At 31.9% G+C, this 22,904-nt stretch overlaps 1 protein-coding gene across 2 annotated transcripts in view; it reads left to right on the top strand.

Annotated features, from left to right (window-relative positions):
- The window catches only part of LOC139089283 (protein phosphatase 1 regulatory subunit 14B), a 62,720-nt gene extending 40,221 nt beyond the window's left edge, over positions 1 to 22,499 (top strand). For both annotated transcript variants that reach the window (XM_070638763.1, XM_070638762.1), the window contains exons 4-7: positions 18,028 to 18,346; positions 19,290 to 19,364; positions 21,333 to 21,380; positions 21,450 to 22,499. In XM_070638763.1, coding sequence (XP_070494864.1) covers positions 18,134 to 18,346; positions 19,290 to 19,364; positions 21,333 to 21,380; positions 21,450 to 21,491 — 378 coding nt within the window. In that variant the 5' untranslated portion in view covers positions 18,028 to 18,133 and the 3' untranslated portion in view covers positions 21,492 to 22,499. The remainder of the gene's footprint in view (positions 1 to 18,027; positions 18,347 to 19,289; positions 19,365 to 21,332; positions 21,381 to 21,449) is intronic.
- Positions 22,500 to 22,904: the final 405 nt, after the last annotated feature.

The raw sequence follows: 22,904 nt of genomic DNA, 5'->3' as shown, positions 1-22,904 counted from the left end.
AGATTAGTCCATTAAGTACAATGTAAGCGTCCTCGACACCATACTCTGATTTTCATTGCCTTCCTCTATGTTATTAAAGTAACAAACAATCTTCTTATGATTTACTTAATTGATACGTTAAAGTGTCGCTATAAATTGCAGTTGGCTATTTTACAGTAACAAGCACGTGCTGTTGTGCAATTATTTACAAATATCATGAAGAAATTAAATTTCTTCAGTATTCCCCTCGGTGATGTTTTGAGTACTAAAGTTGTAGCCACGTGTAGGCCTTTAAAATATGAAGAATAAGATGGGAAATTTGGCTAACAAGTAGTGGATGGCTAAGGTGACTTAAGCGCATTTTTAGGTTAAGAGTCATTGGTTCATGTCACTTTTATAGCCGTGGGACTTCAGGATCAGTATGTTGAGGGACATATGTTGACCATCAATAAGGATTCATGTAATATAATAGTTGGATATCAAGACCATAGAAACATGACCAAAATGTCCATCAAAAGACCAAAAAATCATGCTTATCACAACTTTTCCCTTCCATAATGTAGACCTTGCGTAATTTTCACGAAACAAACTTTCCTTAATGTTATGAAAGCACCTCACATACATATATAACAAGCTCATTCCATTTCCAAATCCGCCTTTCCGTTTCGTCCCCATCATGAAGAAAGCCTCCGAAAACTTCTTTGTCGGATGTGGAAGAAGAAAGGAAAATATTTTCTCTTTACGCATTATGTAAACTTCTAAATATAGAGCCCAGAATGAGCAAGATGATGACTGTGATCATGTGAATATTTTTCCTTATATTTGTAACTGATGCGAAATGATGTAATCTTCATTCATGAATTTTCATCCATTTGATTATATTATTTTTCTTATTTTTTTGGCAAAATATTTATGTTATCCATTTGCTATGAATGGCGATTCTGTTTACTTAAGTTATCAGTGATGGAAAATTGTGTCTTGAAGTTTAGATTTTGATGTTTTATTGACAGTTTGTTTTATGAAATCTGATTGATATTGATGGATTTAGCTACTTATATACTTATATTGCTAGTCTGATAGAGCTGTTGTAATCCATGTCATCTCTTAGATGTCACCTGATGTTGAATCTATAACTCGTCATGTTCGATCCTGTCTCTATTTTTAACATCATCTTAGAGTACATAGTTCAAGTCTTGCGGATAGATTCTCTGTCATTAGATATGATGTTGAGGCTCTTACCCTAAAACTAAGCACCATGGTCAGTATTACTGAAAGATTTTCTCATTGTATGCTAGGAACAGTGTCTAAATTATTAGAATCACATGCCAAATATTCAATTGTACGCCTCAATCCTCAAAAGACTTCCGTAATTCCACTCTAAATTCACAAAATCCCCAAATACTCCAAAACAACAACATCCAATCGATTGACTTACAAAATAATCTTCTAAAAATGACCTTTAGAAGGAACAAAGCAGAACCTCATCATTTGATAAAAATTCAGAACACAGCATAAAAATCAACATCGATTTTTTTACTTCCCATCAGTTCAATTATGTAAATTTTCACAGATATTTTTGTATAACATCAAAAAAAAGTTCTTCTTCTTGCCTGCATACTAAGAGATAAAGGAATAAGTTGAATTTAAATTTTCATGTAGAATAAATTGTGTATATAAATAATTCATTGTGTACATGGATGTCTTAAATACCTGAGAGACGTGGAGAAGGATTTGAAGCAAGAATACACTTGATATGATCCATCGAATGGAAGTGGTTAGGATTTGATACAGATAAATGTGGTTTACATGCAAAAATAATTTTGTGGCATCCGTTGGTTGTTTCAAGGAGATGCCAACATTAAGGTACCATAAGTGCCATATTGCATGCACATTTGACAACCTTGAAGCTTGGTGCTTTCCACACAATCAATTTCAAGTCCAAGGTTATCAAAACCATAACATTTTGTATAGTCTACTCATTACACATAAGCCATTCATTAAATCTCTTTCTAAATGATTAAATTTCATAAATAGCACGTTCGCGGTTTTGTTCATCCGACAAAAAAAAATAAAGCAAACTACCTCACATGCGCTTAGCTGTTTATGAGATATAATCCACATCATTGGTATGTGATCATATGTGATGAAACAAGAGAAAACAAGCTGGCTTGAACGTGTTAAATCTCAAATAAAATAATCCACAACCTAATTGACTCCATCTGTCGTTATGCAGATGTGATGTTTATGTTTCCGCCTATTGCAGATTCATACTTAAATTTTTACCTCAAACAAAGAAATTCGCTTAACCGAGTGAAATTATTTTCCTTCTTGCTGCTTTAATTGGGCGATACGATCGATGGTCAGACAGAAAAATAATATTTGTACAGCAGAAGAAGCAGAAATTGTACACATATTGGAACTGACATATGGCTATCGATATTAAATCTTTGCTGTATAAATTTATTATATCTGGTATATCGCAAATCATTAAGGTCAGCGGGGTTACAAAGCAACAGCGAAAACATTTTTATGAGTCATGCTGGATTAGCATTTGAATTTCAATTATTTAGGCTAGTGGTGCTGAATATTTTCTCAGTTTTGTATGATAATTAGGATTGAAAATGACAAACAGCTTTTAAACATCCATTAAAAGGGAATAAATTAAGATTTCAGCTATTAGGAAGTGAGACTTCAGGTATTATGTAAGCTAATCTTTTCGCCTTTAGTCTTTGTTTTAGTGCCGATTAAAATTTGTTAGGGATGTTGTGATTTTTAATGGTTGTAAAATGGATATTATGATTTTATGAAAGATTAAAGCATTTATCTCTTGTGCTTTATGGTGATTAGCACAACACCACATGGTGATTAGATACAGCTACTAGCTAGTGGCGTTGCTGAGCTGTGTATAAGGATGTAGTTATAAGGGGTCATTCAGGTCAAAGCCCATGGCTGAACACTATTGGATTCTCTCTGATTTTCAATATATCTGTTGAGAATATGCCAACGTTTATTTTAAATTTAAACAGGATGCAACTTTGTTTAGTTGTTTTCCCCTTTTATAGTTGTTAGTCCCCTTCATAGAAATATTTAGTATTGTGATTCAAAATCCAACAATATCAATAGTTTTGTAAATTATCTCAAATCTAGCTTTTTAGCACGAATATTTTGCTGAGAAAAATTTAATTTAAATAACTTTGTATCTAAGGAACACACTCGTGCATAGCTAAATCAGCACGAGCTTTTCAAAAACCCTCAAATTCGAGTTCACGTCGTTGATAAAAACACATCAGATCTTGCTGAAATTATATATTGAAATGTCGTTTGGATAGATTCTTCTTCACACTCTGTCATAACCAAACCGAGAATAAGGTAACCTGAATTTTGGGTATAGAAATCCAGCTGAGATTATTCATAGTAATATTGAAGACTGAAATGAGCAAAACAGCATATTCAAGTTGTTAATCTTATGTTCCAAATTCTCAGCTATGACAATACATTGAAGTCATTCTGTTGTCGCCAACTATTCCCATAAGCATGGATATAAATAGAAAACCATAAATTTGAAGCTAATCCTAATAAAAATTAATTTGTTAATGGCTAAGGTCAAGGACGGAAGTTTTCTTCCAAATGGATGTAATAACATAATGAGTTTTTCATGGCAAATTTATGTAAATATTACCTCTGTAAAGGAACAACAAGAAAATATTCCTTACCAAAAAAGTGAGCATCTCATTAATTATGTATTAAAGGTACGAAATAAAACTTTTTTTTGCCATGATGTAGACTCATTGTCTCAATAATGTCCACAAAATTAATTCAATTTCCATGTTTTTTTCTTGTTTACTTCCTCCCATCCAATGCTCCATTCAATGAGATCCATTAATAAATTATGATTGACCTGAATTTTATATTAAATCTACATATTTTTACTTTGCATTTCTAATGTCAAATTTTATGTGATATGATATCTTGTGGAGATGCCATAAAAGAAATTCTTTTTGATTTGATAAATATGGAAATGCCTCTAATCAAATCAATATTGTGTACATAAAAATTATTCTATTTTTGTTTATTTTCTCGGCGTTCAATCAATATTGGAATAGTAGTGGGAAGGGCAAGTAGGGAAGACATGATACTTGAGTGTTTAGAGCGCATTTTTCAAAAGCTTCTGGGAATTGGATTCAGTGATTACAGATAATTAATATCTTTAAGATAAAGCTAGATGCAGATCCAGAAGGGATCTCTCTAGACTCGGTCTTCATTACTCTTTGATCATATAAGTTATGTGGCAAATTAACGTCATCTCTTAATTACTTCCTTTGATGAGGCACACGTGAACTCATTACCGAGATTAGTGAATGTCTCAACTGGCTCTATCCTTTAAAAACTTCAGCCAGTTCTATAGTACTTAACTAAAAATAATCCGAAGCATAGAAAAGCTCTAAACTCTAAACTCAAAGGATTAGAGACAACTCTAATAGTCTCACTTACATCCAATAAATAGAAGCTAAAATATCTCCAAGACGAAAATCATTTTCCATAGAATTGACATAGAAAAGCTACTCAAACAGAAATTGTACAACAGTAGCAAAAATTCAATTGAAGACGATAGAAATAATTTCTGTGCAAATAATTTATTGAATTACGTCTTCAAAAAACTTAAACATTTAAAGGGAAACAAAACTGCTACGTGCTTTAAAGTTTTTTCGTTGATGGGAAATCACGACAAGAACTTTTATGGCAAGAATAAATATATTTTTCAAAGTTCCGCAGCGATAATCAACAAGAAAATCTCGTTTTCCGTCGATGTAATGATAAAAATATCAAATTGTAAGACATAGCCAAGAGCTTTTTCAAGCTGTGTTCAAAAATAGAAATAATATTTTGTTCCTTAATTTGGAAATTTTTCTGTATCTTGAAGACGTGGAAAAGTTTTCAAATAATATCCAAAATTAGAGACAATTTTAATTAAAAGAACAGCACCTAATGGATGTTGAGCAATTTCCAAGCATCTGTAAAAACATCAAAGATGTACGGAAATAGCGAAAATCATCCTTCCAAGAAGGTATTCGATTGAGAAAATTTAATTAACTGAATATTAATTGGTTAACCCAGTGATGGACAACCTGTGTGATGCGGCATACTATTGTGAAGCTGATACTGCATGCTGTGTGCAGTTTCAGTCAAGGCTGACCACAAAGTGTGTCGCAGCACACAGGTTGCCCACCTCTGACTTAACCCTTTCATCCTGCGATTAATTTCATTTCATGCTTTTAATCTACTTAATAATTCACGTGATTTAATCAATTTTCTGCCTGTTTGATTCCTTTCAGCCATGAAAATTTAATAACTTAGAAATTATTGTCGGCGATAAAGCAACACAAGCATGATTTATAATTTATGAAGAAGATTTTTTTTCTATGTCAACTTTTTTTTATCACATTTGAGTCATAAATCTCGTTATGCTTGTATAGAGGAAGAAAATTCTCATTTCAAAGAATCATTTCCACATGTGTCATGCTCATCTACACAATAAATCCTTACTTTGTACGATTTCAGTTCTGTTTATAAAACCATAAAGCTTTGCAGTCATAAAATTCAAGGAAATATAGCTGGAAGCTCTATAGATATAAATTAAATAAAAGTTTATTTAATTTCTGTCATAAATGACACGAGCAGAAGATTTTAATGGAATTTCTGAGGAAACCATCAATAGAAGATGATCCTACAGTACATGCTGATGAGATGCCGAGCGATGCATGTGACCAAGGCTCTACTGCATGTCATATGTCAGCCAATTATATGCCAAATGGAGATGACTTCCATTTGGAGTTAATAACAGAGGTTTAGTGGAGTCTTCTTCATTTGTGCCACTCGGAGATGATTCTGGGAATATGTAGACGTGTGAAATGCTAAAGTGCTTTCTGGTTTGATAGATTTTGTATAGAATGTCTCTTCAAATTGTATATTTTTGATGCTTTCTTAGGATTTATTGAAGATTCAGTTCAGTCTGATTGTAAGCTCAATACATTTTTGATCAAAGAGTCTTAAATCAGTTAGAACATTCAAGAATGACGTCATACAATAGGAATAGGTTGTGACCCGAAGAACCCGTCAAACTGCACTTAACATCCCATCAACATCTTGCTACTCAATCATGACAATTCCAGAACATTTCTGAACATCTTTCAAAAATTTTATGACATTCATCGATTTTCTCATCATCTACACTAGTCATCCTTCCATACCCTCAATCAGCAATATTTCCATCATTCATATAATAAAAGACATTCCTTGAAATGGTTTCTGTTGATTTATGAAACAGTAAAATGAGAATCCTCGACACTACATAAAAAAATCCACAATATTGAATGGTAAAAGTACATTATCGAATGCTGTTGAACAGAAGGCTTTCCATACAATTTTTCCATTATTGAACCATAACTGCAGTTTACTTTGTTCTTTATATAGTTCATTGTTCAGCTTCAAGTGCACATCTTGAGTGCGATAATGACTTTCTGTGTGTACATTTGAGGTGGAAAAAAAGTATTTCAAGCATATCATTGTGCACAACTGCACATAAATGTTTGCATTTTCAATTCACACCGACATGTCTTGTCTTCCTTTGCTGCTTCCATTGATGACATTATATACATTGTGGATGTTAGCATTCTTTAAAGATAATATGGTTGTGCTCTATAAAATGAGGAACATAACAAAGGAAAATGATGTAAAAATATCTTCGTCTTCCTTATTTTTTTGTTTAGCTGCTCTAAACCTTCACTCAGCCATGAACTATTTTTTTGTGTACATAAAAAGTATCGAATGCAAATATTTCCTAATTGGATTTTTTTTTGTTTCCACTTGAACAGAATTACTGTGTCTCATACTCATTATTGCACTCTTCATTGTACACTTTTTTCTTTACAATCAGCTAGTTAATGAACACAAGAGAGGTTGATTGGTATTCATGGCACAGCACATAAACTTGAAATAGATTAAATCAATTCAATTAAAGTACAAAGTTGATAATGAAATATGTGAAATTGGAATGGCTGGTACTTTGTACATAGTTGCAGATACTAAATTGATTGCTGTGTAGGTTGTAGAACTATTGAAAAATAATTAATTAAAGGAAGTAACTAGGAAGCTAGTTCGATTAAAGTTAAAAATACTTTTTTTGCAAACTACGCTTGAAATGGAAATTCCCACAACTAAAAATGGATATACCTAGCTACAAATACAATACTAAATGCAATTAAGATACAAGTACCAATTTATCAGCTCTGCTTATTGCAACCTTATTTGATATAAAATTAATGACTGCAAGAAAAAAAGAGTCAATAGATTACATCCATTGATACAACACCACCAGACAATAAACATTGAAATTACTGCAACTGCAGACACCTACAAACATTACTCACATACACTACTGCTACCATTGACTATAATTTAACTCGACTAGACTCGATGACTAGTGAAAGCGTAATTTTTATGATCGCAATTATACTCTTAAGGCTATACGAGTAGGAATCATATGAGTATGAAGATGTAAACAAAAAGTTTTAATAGTTTTGAAGTTTTTATAGACAATGTTAATGCACTTTAAAATGTGTTTTTGGGAGGAATGGAAGCAGATGTTGTTATGTAAGAGTTTGGTTTGTTGGATGTTAGGTAAAGAGAATGCATGGAAACTTATCAGAAATGCAGATGAATTCCAAGCAATTTTGACTAAAATCTTGAAATACACATCTTTAATATAGATCAACAACCTGTCCGAATACCAAGCCGGTGGATTGATTCAAAATCCGACACTAGGCCTACGTGACTCTGGCATGATATCTGATTCAAACCTAATCTGACTCTAAGTCAGATTTATGCCGGTCTGGGCTATTGCTCGAGTTCTAAGCTCCCTATAGTGGAAAATATAATATAAAGCTACTTTTATCCATAAAATTTCATGGTTCCTGCTTCTCATGAGCAATATACACGAAAAATGAATACAAAATTAATTCATGTAAACTTTAAATACTAAAAATTCCACTAAAGATAATCAAATTCTAAAAATATTCTCAACAGTAGCAAGTAAACACGTAGGCATTGCAGACTTCTTACTTTATTTTTAGGTATAGTCGAGTCTATGAGTAGAACCCTTTTTCATGTCACGAAAATTTCCGTGCAAAATGCCGAGTTAATTACCAACTTTTATGACTCAAATTGCTGAGGGTTGCCTTAGCGCGATTCTTGACACTTTAGGCTGAGTTTAATCAATAAAAGGAAGTTTGCCGAATTATCTGATCAAATTTGTTGGTTCTACTTAGAAATTACCCGAAAAAATTTCAATGTCAAGAATAAGAATCAATAAAAAAATTATAAATTCAAGTCACAAATCTCCATTACTTCCAAAATATCTACTCGATTAAGCAGTCATCCTATAAATTCATAAAAATCATTTTAAAATGCAAATATAAATTTGAAAATTTCCTAGAAATTCAAAATTGACTCAGCCACACCAGAACAGCCAATAAATTTTACAACAACAAAGAAATCATCGTCTCCATGCTATTAGGGCTTATCACGCAACATCAATTAAAAAAACTTTTTTTCCTCTCTTCATATTAAATTCATAAATAAATGCCTTCGGTGTGGTTTATGATTATAATTTCAAAAAAAAATATTTCCGACATAGCCGCCACCGACATTGCCTTTTTTCTCTTTTCTTGCTTCATTTCCATTTCATTCAATAGACTTTTTATTTTGAAGTAACAACTCAAATATGTGTTTTAAAATTACACAAAAAACTACCTTTTATGCAACGCATGTGTAAAGTGGATTGCTGATAAATATGAATAAGAAGAAGAATGTAGAAGCCGGGTGGAAGGCATACATAAATCAATATTATTATTCGTGCAAAGAACGATATAAAGAACATGTAGACATTATGCTTGAACATATATCTAAATGCATTTTAAATGGAAATTTCAAAACATGAAAGGGAATCAATAGAATTGAGGATTTGAAAGTTTTATTGCAATTTGTGAGGAGTTGGCAGGCACAAATTTTTTATTTGGGTTTTTGAAATACTCGCAATTTGCTCATTAAGGTTGGAATTGGTGTGGCAAATCAGATGTTGTTTCCAATTTGTACTTGAACTATTCTGACGAGGACTGTCCTCAATACTGAATTAAGCTGGTTTATAACCCGAATAGAGCAAATCGGTTAATGGATCTAAACTCAAGGCCGACGTGACTCTGAACTCGTTCCGGATTCGACTTTAATATTTGAGTCAAGCCGACCGGTACCGGATTTTTGATCCATTAACCGATTTGTGCTATTCAGATAACCATCTCTGGTATTTAAAAAGTAATTAAATTTGCGCATGTAGACTATAATCCTGACTGAAATCAAGCTTTCAATTGAAAACACTGCCACCGACTATAAATCCATCCAAAATTTTCCACATTAAGCACTATAAAAACACATAACTCTCAAAAACAACACAGCCTGATAGTATGAAAAGCCTTCGAGTCATGTGACCTTTAAGGCTTATTATTGATGAATGATTGGAGACAGAATTGAATGAATTGGAAAAATGAAGATTCACGGTCATTTCATCAATATCATGGCAACAGATTGATTGACCAGGATTCTATAAATAAAATGTATATATGTAGATGATTGATAATGGATAACAAGCAAAGACATCCAAACTGTTTGATTTCTCTCTGATAGACAATTGCCATTGAGTTTACATGAAATTTACGTCATCGTGTCTATGAATAAATGGAAATTTTGTGTAGATGCAAAATGGGGGATGAGAATTTTGTGATGTTTTTGATAGACTTATTTTTAGAGTTATTGGAAATACTGCGATGCAGTATGTAGATTTAATTAACGGATTACTACGCAAAAAAACCCTAGAACTGCCTTTGGAAATTGGATTTTTTTTACAAACAACATCTAGTTTTCCACGAAAAAAATTCGATTAAAAATTGAAACGTGAACCAAACATTCAAATCTGCTGCTCAAGTTCACTTCCAAATATCCAAGAATACTCAAGCTTTAACTTCAAATTTCTCGGATCCACTTACAATTGCTATTCTTATTATCACCATGAGGCATTTGCTATTGGTTACGAGACTTCTTTAAACAATGCTCTCAAAATAGATACATAAGAGTAAGAAGAGGCATCGCGTCATGTTAATGAACTGCTATAGACTGTTGCTTCAATCATAATCAACAGCGGGGTAATTTTTTCCTCTCTGCTGTAATGTAACAAGTCTTGTGTATATATTTTATCGTGTATTTAAAATAATGAGCACCGAGCAATGACTATATGGTCAGCAAGCAAGCTGAATGGGTTAATATGTATATAGACAGTCTGTAAACATCATCATGACTTTGTGTAAATATTTGACAGACAATGAACGGCAGATTTATTGATTGAGTTGAAATATGAGGCATAAAAGTTGTTACAGATGATGAATTTATGCCTTAATGAAATTAAATTCAATGCCTTATTAAACCTCAACATCACATCATCTGACGATAATCGTTGTAATGATCATTATGAAATCATGGAAAGTAAGTCAGCAACCGACAATCGTAAATCTCCAAATTTATTAACAATAATCCTCTCATCACGAAATTTGGATTTCAATCAGCATAACAATCGATGAATTTTAATGTTTTTGATGCTGTTTGTGGGCTTGTGGGATGATCTTAACATTTATTGGACATAATCTTATGAAATGTTATTGGACATAATTTGTCGGATTTTATTGGAACTGATTCTCTGAATTTTGCCACTTTTATCATCTCATCACATGAAAAATTCATGCAATTAAGAAAAGTCTGAAACTTTTTCGTCTACTGTCGATTTTCATCACATACCACAGCCTCAATCAATCAAACTCTAATTACAGCATGTGTCAATGATTAAGCATCGTTGAGTGACTTTAATGATTCAATCAAGTGATTTATTTTACGGCTTTGTTGGTAATAATTTGGATCTCTTTGAGAAGCTTTGCTTTGAGGACTATACAGCATATAACTAATTAAAGTCATAGCCATACTACTCGCTCATGCAACAAATCATTAATTAGAGCAATCTGTAGTCAAGGATTTACACAAAGGATTTTTCTTACTGGATCTAGCAAGCTAAGCTAAATCGAATGATTTTCCTACGTTAATTGTTCTGAATTTCAATGAACTTAGTTCTGCCTCATGAGCTGATAATAATTTGCAAATAAAAGCTATAAATATCTGCACATAATATTTTATAGCTTCCTGATTTTGACGTGATTAAGATTTGATGTTTGTTTACAAATTGCCTCGCCCTAAATGCTGATAAGCTAAATATTAATCGCTATTAATAAAACAGAAGTGCTCTGAGGCATTTTATTAGCATTTGAACATTCAGCATGCAAAATAAGTTTTGAATTAAATTTCAAATTTTCAAAAGAATCGTGTTGGATGAATCTGTGCATAGTGGGAGGTATTCTAGTGAATTTTGTCTGGGTAGTCAAAGAAGAGTAAGAATCAGCATAAGATTGCGGGATATCAGACTGAATTTTATTGGTTTACTTACTAATTTAATTTAAACTTCTTAATTAGACTTCTGTAACTTTTCTGATTACCCATCAGCTTCAGTCGACTTTCTAGGTACGTCATGAATCACAATTGATACTTGATTCTGATCAATTGGTCAATAAACTGATTAATTGACCTTTGAAGTGAGTAAGAAGCTGTCTTTAAATTCCAATCTGTATCATATTTAAGACATAACCTCACTTTGGATAAAGACGTTATAAGCCATGATTATCAGATTACCCTTCTTGATTTGGGGCACTTAAAATTTAATCTATCATAAATTTCCATTAGCTGTAAAGTTTAAAATTCAATCAAAACAACATCAATAAATCCAAAAATTATTGGATATTGGGACATCAAAAAAGAGCATAGAGATATCCATTTATGGCAATTATTTCGATAAATTAATTTACAATTCTATGCATGCATAAAAGGAATAACGACATGTTTGTTGACATTTTCAAATAAAAATAGCTTAATTTGTAGCATGGCTAGGCACGTCATTTATGGACAAATGTTTGACACGTCTTTTAATCTTTATTATTAATACAAATCTCCTTTATAAAGCATCCGCACAATAAATTTCCGATCATCGTCCAATTGATATTGACTTATGGCAAACCTTTTAAAATTCAGTTTGCTTACTACAAACAAACTTTTGTGACTAATTTGTAAAACAAAGCAGCAAGAAAAACTTCATCTTAATTGGGCATATGCCATCAACTAAATGAAATTATGAATGCTTCATCTCCATAAGCATTCCAAATCCATAAATTCCAATCTGTTCAATAAAAAATCCAATACAATGAGCGTTGATTCTGTCTCATATACATATGTGCCTCACCTTTCCTATCATCGCATGACATCAATGAATAGAGAGAGTAATAAATAACAATAAACAATATAAAGATTAGGAACAATTTTTTGACGCACTTCTTTATTGGATTCTTTTGGGATATGAATGGGAATGCTTTTGTGTTGGGAATTCAGGTGTCAGAATCAGAAGTTAAGAATTATGATAGTTGATGCTGGATGCTAGAATTATTGTTTTATTATGGCTTTGCAGTGATCACGTGCATTTTATTTGAAGAGGCACTTTAGGTAGATGCTTAAGAGCTACTGCCAAGTAGTCTATTTGTCTGGACTCTCCGCTTGACTACCGTTTAGTAAACATTTCAATAAACACTATTTAAACAGAATTAACACTAAGAATGTCAGTAATCACACCTGCCGGCTATATACCTCCCAGATAAAACAAAATCCATTGATACGGAAGACTAGCTGCAGACCAACTGCATTAAATTCCATTGAATCAGATCATCCAGCCAATTAACTCAGGAATTTCATTATCACGTTAGAAAACTCCAAGAATGCTTCTTATTTTTAAAAGCCATGACTTCTGATCATGAATCCAAGTCAATTACACAGACAATTTATGATTCATTTATACAATACATGACATATTTATGGCAATAAACAATTCCAAAAAAATCTGTTATTGTAATATTGTTAGTATTTATGATATAATGGAAGCTCAAGACTGATAATATAAAGCAACTGCCTCAACTAATGAATGATTATGAAACCAGTGCATTAAAAATATTATTCAATACAATGTATGTTGTATGAAGCATGTGAGAAAGAAAGAAAAGAAAAGAAATAAACTTTCCGGTAGTTGTTTGTGTTTGATTATCATAATTTCTTTTTACTTCGTGTTTGTCATTCCACGTATACACAGCATTAAACATTAATAGCATCAGATACATTCATATATGTATGTCTATAGATGAGGAGGTAATTTTAATCATATACGATGAATGGAAAGTGTTCTTTGCCCATTCATAGTTGATATGTGTGCATGTATATAGTGAGTCTAGCGATTCTGATGTCAGAGCTGTCTTAAAGTGATCTACTTACTTACTTCCTTGGTAAAGGTAGATTGTGGCATCCAGATTCACCAGAAAAGCCTTAATTTCAGGTAAATGCGAAACCATACAGCCATTCTTTGAGCATTTTGGCCTGCCCTTAGATCCCTTCCTATCCAACAACTATCCCTAACTTCTGACTCCACCTCTTCATCTTTAGTTGTAAGTCATTTGCATTTATGATGAGTTTTTAAGTAAATCCAGTCATAAAGTTCAGAATTTATTGATTTCAACGGAAGTGCATTTGCATGTTGATCATTTTCGGTCTGTTTGATCATTATAGCCGCACAAGAAGCTTCATATTCTTAAAATATTAAGTCTCAAGTCAGTTTACTCAAAATCTTAATTAACGACAATAACTTTAGTGCCATGATGAGATCATCAAATCCCAAATACCACAAAATGGATTTCATTTCCTGCAAGCAGTTCCAATTCCTATATCTTTTTAGAATTCCACAAAACCACAATCATAAAAATTCCAAAATAAATCTCAATAAAAAATCTTTTGGAACCCCCTAATCACGGAACCAAACCTTCTAGATGTCACAATATCTATGTATCTATGTGAAAAAACGTATGAATGAATAAGTGATAATAAATTATAGAGCATTCGACCTGTTATGGTTACTTGCTTACTATCATTCTCACATCTATTCATGCTTATAAAAATTGTAGCTTGTAAGTCATGCCGCAATTGTTGTTTTATGAGTCTCACAAGTGTAGTGGATAGTAAGTGTGAGGAATATGAAAGGGAGAGATAAAGAAAACAAGTTTGAGGAACAAGAAGACATTATTTATGGATTTGTGGAACAAATGAGAAAGAAGAAATTCTTTAAGAATGAACTTGACTTGATGACATAAATATACTTCTTTGGAAGGCTTTTATATAAGGTGAAGCTTATTTAGGCTTAGGAGATGACTTTATGATTTAAATGCTGTACTTTAGACATCATTTTGAGGGATTTAAGGCTTTGAGATGTAATTATTGTCTTAATAACTTTTTTTGAAAAAGTCGTTAACTTCAAATTTTGAATTTTCCCGCACTTTTTCACGTATTTGTTTATAAAGCATTGGAATTGAATTTGGACTCAACTTTTGGGCTGATAATTGCAATTTTAAGTACTTTAGCATTGCTAAACAGAAGCTTCCAAACCTTGAAATCACTTTTCAATAACTCAAAGGTCACATCAACCTGTTTTCTACATACATTATCGGAATATCCCGGAAATTTTGCTGTTTTCATAAAAAAAAATCATTCTTTCTCACTGTGCTTGCTTTTGACACACATAATACTCAACTGACATGTTAATAAAAATAAGAGCTGTGGTTCTTTTTTGGCATATTGGCACATATTTGAGCAAATTCTCAATTTTTTTGTATTTTTCATTTAAATAAAAGAAGTTAAAAATAAAACTGAACAGGCATTTGGCAGTTATGACATCAGACTAAGAGTCGTACGATAAAAACTTTTATATTTTTGAGAGGAAATGAATTTTCTGGTTTTTTGCCGGTAGAATATGAGGAAATTGAGTAAATGAGTTCCATAATTTATGAATTTGAAGTTGTGGCTTAATAACATCCATTGAAATTTGAGAAGTTGATCTATAAATTTTGTTATGGAACTGCATTATTGATTTTATTGTAATTTTTGTGGCCACACATGCCATACATTTGCATCCAAACCACAGATGGTAAATATTTTAGATCCATAAATTCGTCACTGACAATCACGAATGGAAATTGCATCCAAAAACAAGATATTCAACCTTCCAATTTCATTGAACCAACTTTCACTTTCAATTCTTGCTCATTTCCAGCTATACAATTCTAGCAGCAATTGACATAAAATTAGCACATTGAAAACTCACGTCACATTTAGTGTCGAAACACTAAAATAATCCAAAACAGTGTAAATCACGCATGAATGAAGTTAACAGTCATTAAAACAAAAAAAATTGTTAATTGCTGTGACCAATTGCGTACGATTTGATTTGACCGTGGAAATAACAGCTGCAAATTTTATGTAATACTTAAGTTTGACATTGCAAGTTACTTCCTCTTATTAGATGAATGAGCTTTAACTAGTCACAAGTATTCGAAAATTTATTAGCACTTATCACTGCTTTATAGATCCTAATCAACTTCTAAACTGCAAAACTTGCAAAAATTATCGCTCAAATGTCCTCCAAAAATGATAATCTACAGCAATCCACACCAATCTGATTATGAACATAAATAATTTTCACATTATTAAATTTTATTTGTACATAAATTTATTTGGCGTTTATTGATTTTTAAAATTATCATGCCGACAGATGGAAGAAGAAGAAGGAAATGACCCATTAATGTCTAAAATCAATAAATCACTCAAATTTGATTTTGTAACGTCAACTTAGGGTTATGCAAAAATTCAATATTCAAGTAGACAGTAAGAGTGATGTAAAGAAGGTAATCTGCTTTAGATTCGATTAGATTGTAAACAGGAGCTGACTGTTGAGGCAATTTTGTCAGATTTTTAGTGCATTTTTGAAAAATTATTCATATTTCATTTGTAAACATACCTGAAGTTGGCTGCGAATATATGTTTGGAATCCTTGACAGTTTTTTGATTGACCAATCCACATACTGGAGCTACATATGTGCTGTCCAGTTAGCAAAACCTCAAATCTCATTACAACTCATTACCTAACTAAACTCTTTTGAAGTTCTGTGATTGACGTTTATTAATCATTAATTTGCAAATTATTTACATCAAGCATCCATTCATGATTCACCATAATTTACGTCCAATCACGCGAATTTGTCAGATCTGCAATAATCGTCAGACACAGGCAAAGGCTATGATGATGAAATTTTTTTGTAATTAATTTTTTTCATTCTCATTGTAATTAAATTTTTATGAAATAAATCAATGAGGTTATATCATTTTGTGAAAATTTTATTAGCTAATAATGGAAATTAACATTGTGGATTTACGGAAAGAATAAAAATCTGTTGAATCGATGTCTTGTAAGACTTCGTTTAGTAAATTCGTTCTAATCTGCTTTTAATGAAATCTGCTAAATACCGTTTGGCTCTTGGACCGAACAGTGAATGGTGAGATTGATTAGGAGTCCGAGCAACATAGTCTGTAAGACAATCGACAAGATGCTTTCATGTCTTCATGACTACTAATGTTGCATGTTAGGGAATATCATGATTTTTTCACATTCGACACTAATGAATGCCAACTTATTGACTACAACATGCAATTGTTGAGCAAGCCTCACGAAGCCTACTCCCGACTACCGACAGCTCGGACAAAACAAACGAAAATGAAACAAATGAAAAGTTTAAAAAATGATTTAATTGATAAATGCATGAAAAATTCCGCATTTCGGAAATTAAATCCCATGAAATTGTACATTTACATCGGTAATACGAGAATGAAGGAATAAGAAAAACTTTTTCTTGCATTTTTCATTTAATGTTTGATTTTCTTCATTCGAAATGGAAAGAATTTCATGCAGATTTATATTTTTTACGGATTTTTAAAACCTCTTTAAGGTGATTGAACTCTTTAAAAATTAAATTTTAATTGATTCTTTGCTCATTTTAAGTATTTTTTACGACAATGTATCTACTTAAAATGAGGAAAATTGACTTCAAGTTTCAAGTGAATAATTCTTGTACAACTCACATTCTTACTCTATAAATCTTTCAAGCTTCATATTACACGGAATGACGATGAACAGAGCAAAATATTTCTGGAACGGAATTTTGTAGAAAATTTTTCCTGAGATTGGCTGAGAATCTTGTTACTGTGGATGAAAATGAGGTGATGCAGAATGTTCGCTTCAGTGAGATTGATGATGCGAAGGATTTAGGTCTTTAAATTTGATGATGCGAAGTTTTTTGCATCTTAAAATTTATTTTGAACTTCTTTGCATAAATAGATTCTAAATTTCTGCCTCAATATTAAAAAAGATGCAAAATTTTTGCATCCAATTCTAAGAATTTGAATCAAATTTTACATAAAAACCCAAAAACCAATCTGAATGCGCATCAGCAACAACTCATTCATGCAAAATTCCTAACCAAAGCCTCATTCCTTACTCCATCCAAATGCTTGCCATGAGGAATCATTCAAATGAAATTCAATACATTCTTATTCCATTTCTCGCATAAACATTTCCCGCATTAAACAAAAGACACGTAAAGAACTTTCTACAGCTATGTTTTTTTTCCGATGACTCATGGCATTCAAACATCTCAATCTATCCATTTGTATGTCCGCAACTGAGCTCAACTGACAATGAAAATTTTCTTCTTTCCATTTTTGTTTTATTTACTGATCGGATTTGCACGCGCGTTTGTATAATGGATACGATACCAATAATATTGTTTTGTTCTCTGATTTCAAATGTATCAATCCATTGTAAGCCAATGATGAATTGCGCTAAAAAAGAGAAAGAAATTTTTATGCCTTTGTTTAGATTCGTTTGATACAAAAATTCATTGAATATTTTTTTCATTTATTTACTTACAGTGTGTAACATTTTGAGGCAACAGTGCATCACTTAAGGACCAAAACGTTTACCCGGATATTAAAAGCAACAACAACCACGAAAACTAAAAATTTAAAAGAGGGAAAAATGCAATGTGGTGTTGAGACAATGAATGACTGTGAGAGATCCCCAGGACGCACAGGACTACGAGTCAATTTTACAGAAAAGGGTGAAGTAAAGGAGCGCCGAGAGAAGTTCCTTACTGCTAAATATGGAACACACCAGATGAGTCTCATCAGAAAGAGATTAGCTGTCGAAATGTGGCTTTATGATGAATTACAGAAATTGTTTGATCCACCAGTGAGTATTTTTAGACTAGCTATATAGGAAGAATAGAAGGCAGCAACATCATGTATCCTAAGAACAGCAAAATGGGACCTTTTTGATTAATTCTTAGAAATTTTTAACGAATACCAAAATATTGACATGTTGAGTCTCCCCCATCAGCAGCACCCATCATCTCTATAAATCTTCATATCAACAGACATACGCGTACATGTACATAATTCAATTTTAATTCTGTCATATGATACAATGTTCAATATCAATGGAATAATTAGATTTATTAACAGTCAATTCTATTCTGAATTGATGCCATGATAGCATGTCGATGTTCTGTGAAGTATTAACATAATATTCTCGATGCAGCATATACTATTGTGCCGCATATTAACATTCATTCAACAGAATGATGGGGAGAAAAGAAGAGAAAATCGATATGGATGATTGGAGGAAGTTGGAAGATGGAGGGTGTATAAGCGTGTAATGTTTCTGTATCCAAGTTTTCGAATTTTTCGGCATTGAATTTTTCGAAAATTAACTCCGAAATTTTCAAAATTACCTCATATTTTGGGTCAAAACTGAATTTCGAATTTTTCGAAAATAATTTCGAATTTTCGAAATTGACTGGACATTACTGAAAATTCTAAAACTTGAATTTTGAATTTATTTACTCTTTTGATCCAACATTCCAACAAATTTGACCAAACACGAAGCCAAAGAAAACAAAAGCCCACCAAACTTCTGTTGGTAATTCCAAAAAGTCTCTGGGTAATTTATTTTCGGATCAATAAGAACATTTTTGATCATGACACATAAAAATACCATAAATTATGAACTTATGTACGCTTCTAATGATACAAAAGAGGATGATGATGAACGCTAAGCCTTCCTTTTCTTCATTTCATTTTCCGTTTCAACACAATCTTTATTTTTATTATTCTCTTTATTTCTCTCTTTACAGAATGAAGCTGTAGATGTCGATATCGATGAAATTTTAGACATGGATACAGATGATATCAGACGGTCACATTTATTTGTAAGTGCTCTTTTATTTGATTCTTTCTCAGAAAACATTAAATGTCTTCAAAATATCACTCGTGTAGTTGTAAATACCATTCGTAGGCGAGGGATGCATGCTCATTGAACTTTATGAGCAAGTGGACGCATAATTCAATAAAAATTTAAAGTTTAAATGCTGCAACCTTTAATGATGTGATGTTTTTGCGATGGTAACTGCGATTGGAATTCTCTGTGGGCAATGAATCATGTTGGATGGGAATTTCTTTATTGTTGCATGGATTATATGATCAATTTGGGCAGTTATCAGCGCACAAACAGTCAATTCAAGTTCAATCTGAACAAACTCTCAGTCCAACACTTTAATTCCAAAATACAGAAAATTTAAGCATCAATAACAATCTTTGAGTCCAGATTCTTACAAATTAAAATCAATCGTCTGAGGATTATTCAGACTTACAAGTACAACATTCAGTAAATCATAATCCCTTAACGAAAATGAGCAATGATTCAAACTAACAACTAGCAATGTTTACTAAATGTTGTGAAAAATTCATGTTCTGTTTCCCCAAGAGACAATGACGTGTGAAAAGAACAGTCAGAAGCAAGATGAATTGTTTCAAATCTTATGTTATTGTTTTGCTAGTTTAATGGTGGTATATCAGCCACTATATGACAGCCATGAGATTTCATATCTCTAGAGTTTTCAATAGCCTTATGAGCTGTAAATTCTTCATCATTTTTCATTGCTTTCTTCTTGAATGAACGAAATGATTTGTCTATTGAGACAAATAATCGGATGTTTTGTTAACAATTCATCTTCATGACTAACTTCTTGCATTTCAAAAGCTGTAACAGACATTCTAGACATTCAAACTTGTACAATCGATAAGACTGAATGAATATTGCAAACCACAATAGCTCAAATTTCAAAGCATTTTTGTTGTTTGTGTAGTCTGAAAAGTTTAGCGTATAATTGTCTGGTGTTAGTTGATATCTACGAAAGTCACCTGATATCCTTGCTATTATTTAGGTAGAATTTTGTCAATAAAGACTTAATTTACAGAAATTTTGCAATTTTGAAAGAAATTTTCGTTCCACTTGGAAGTTTTGTCATCAAAATTAAGCTTAATTAGATGTTTAATAGTAATCTAAATACTAGCAACAAATTAAGCTGTAATGAGCAAGGGATTATCTTCTATTTTCCAATGAATAAACAGCCTAAAATGTCCAATAACTGAAGAAACTAAATGTTGCAAATTTGTAAACAAATTCATAGCCAAAAATTTGAGAAAATTCAAATTTTCAACAAAAAAGACGTTTAATTTGTCAACATCTTACAAAAACCCTTTGCTGTGCTCATTTCCTGCCAAAATCAACCTCAAGGGAATGAAAAAGTATTTTCACATTAAAAACTTATTCAAATAAGCACTCGACAACCCCTAAGATGATAATTCAACACCTTCTGTCATTGAGATTCAAGGAGCTTCTTAATCCTTAATTTTATGAACTTGAAGTTTTCACATAATTAAACGCAAGACTCGACAATTCATAAAGTTCTCTCATATTATACTATATGATGATGAATAAAACATGACGATGATGATGCCAAAAATTACGAGATGAATAAATAAAGTAATGTGCACGTTGTGACATTAATGGTTAGCGGAAAATTTTCTGGGGATGTTACATTGAATTATGACTTCATGTCTGAGACAGGAAGCTGAAAATGTCAATTTTACTTGACATTCATGATTGTTTGGACAGTAAAATTTGTGGGTTTAATGCCAGGTGAATTATTGATCGAAAAATGTCACTGCTTACTATATTAAGTATCAAGACATGAAATCTCAAAGGAAATGACTTCCAATAACAAGATACACGACGCCTACGTACTTGATACCTTCATTATAAGAGAACTGCAAATATAAATTATCCACGTGCTTATAACATCACTTTATAATCTCATTATTTCTTTTCCTTACAGAGTCTTATATCAAATTCAAGCTGCAAGCGTTCCGAAAAGGACATTTCGGTGAGTAAATTAGTCAAACGTCAACTAAAGTTGTGCTCATTAAAATTGCCTTTTTTTTATCTCTTCCAGAAATTTATCACCGATCTTCTGGATCGTGCAAAAACGCTTTGAGCTGATGTAGAAATTGATGTTTAAGAAGAGAATAAGCAGTAAAAGAAATCAGGCGCCATCAGTCTCTCTTTAACCAGCACTCTTTGTATCTTCTTTAACAAATTTCTTATATATTTTTTTGAATTTTTGTACTATTTTATTTACTCGAGTTTACAAATTTTAAGTGGATATTCTGGATGGGTTGGATTTTGTGGTGTTTTGGGGATTTGATGGATTAGATTTTTTGGCGGGAAAATGCATTAACTTGGATTTTGAAGAAATTCTCAAAACTTTCTGGATCTTATCAAAATAATTCAAAAAATCTTCAAAACTTGCGTCTGTTGACCAGAAAATGACCACAAATTATGAAAATCTAAGAATTCCATCAAAATTCCCCAAAAACACAACATCCAGCACACAGAATTTCCATAATTGGATTCAATTTTTAATGATAAAAAAATGTGTAAAAAGATTTTCCTCAGAAAATCTTAGAAAAAAAAAGTTTTAAGTTTAGTTTTTCAGTTTTAAAGTTTAAGGACAAAAGAAAAAAAGTTTTGTAGTTAATGAAAATTAAAATTAATTTAAGACGTAATTGCATTTTTGTATAAGAATCAAGGAAAAAAAGAAGAAAAAAAATCAAACATATTTAATTAATTTTTTTGTTACAAATGAAGCTAATTTGAGTAAGAAATAAGATATACGTATAATTGGGTATTTTTTTCTACATTTTACTGACTTTAATTGGGTATGGTTGGGGATTGGAGGTTGGTAAGCAAGTCAGGAATGGATCTTTGGGCATAATTTGCATCTTTTCTTTAACCCTGAATACATCAACCCATCGACTCTAATCATCCCAAAACTTATCTATTTTCTATCCTTATATTCATACTAGTGAACAACTTTAAGCCCAAAAAAACATACATATACAGATAAATGTTGATACAGATGAAATATGATGATAATTACACACATATGCGTAATACGCAGGAAATCAAATTTATGACTTTAATAAAAGCTATTGTGCAGTAACGGTTCGTTGTCTTATCAATTGCTCATTATACCTGTCTATCCCGCATGAAAAAGAACGTGAATACATTATTTTTCCCAGGCATAAGTGGCCACAATGAAAATATCGATTTAGCGGGTCTGTGGAAGAAGGCAGAACAAAGTTTTCATGGTAAATAAATAATTACAGCAGCTGTTGACCAACCATAATAACTAAATAATTAGTTCCAGAAAGTGAATCAATTTTCTCAACGGACATTTCAAATTCAAATTTTTAACGAAGAATTTCAAACTTCAAAAAGTCCGTTAAATTTCAAAAATTAAAATACCGTTAAATTCAAATAGACAGAAAACTTCTTGCACATCATTTGTAAATCCAATAAAATTTCATTAAAGCATCAGATGAACTAGTGGGAACACTGCCAAATT

Source organism: Chironomus tepperi, unplaced genomic scaffold (genome assembly GCF_022539635.2).
Source record: "Chironomus tepperi strain 1889 unplaced genomic scaffold, CSIRO-AGI_Ctep_v1 contig_177, whole genome shotgun sequence".
NCBI classification, from domain to species: domain Eukaryota; kingdom Metazoa; phylum Arthropoda; class Insecta; order Diptera; family Chironomidae; genus Chironomus; species Chironomus tepperi.
This window is presented reverse-complemented; position numbering and strand designations above follow the sequence as displayed.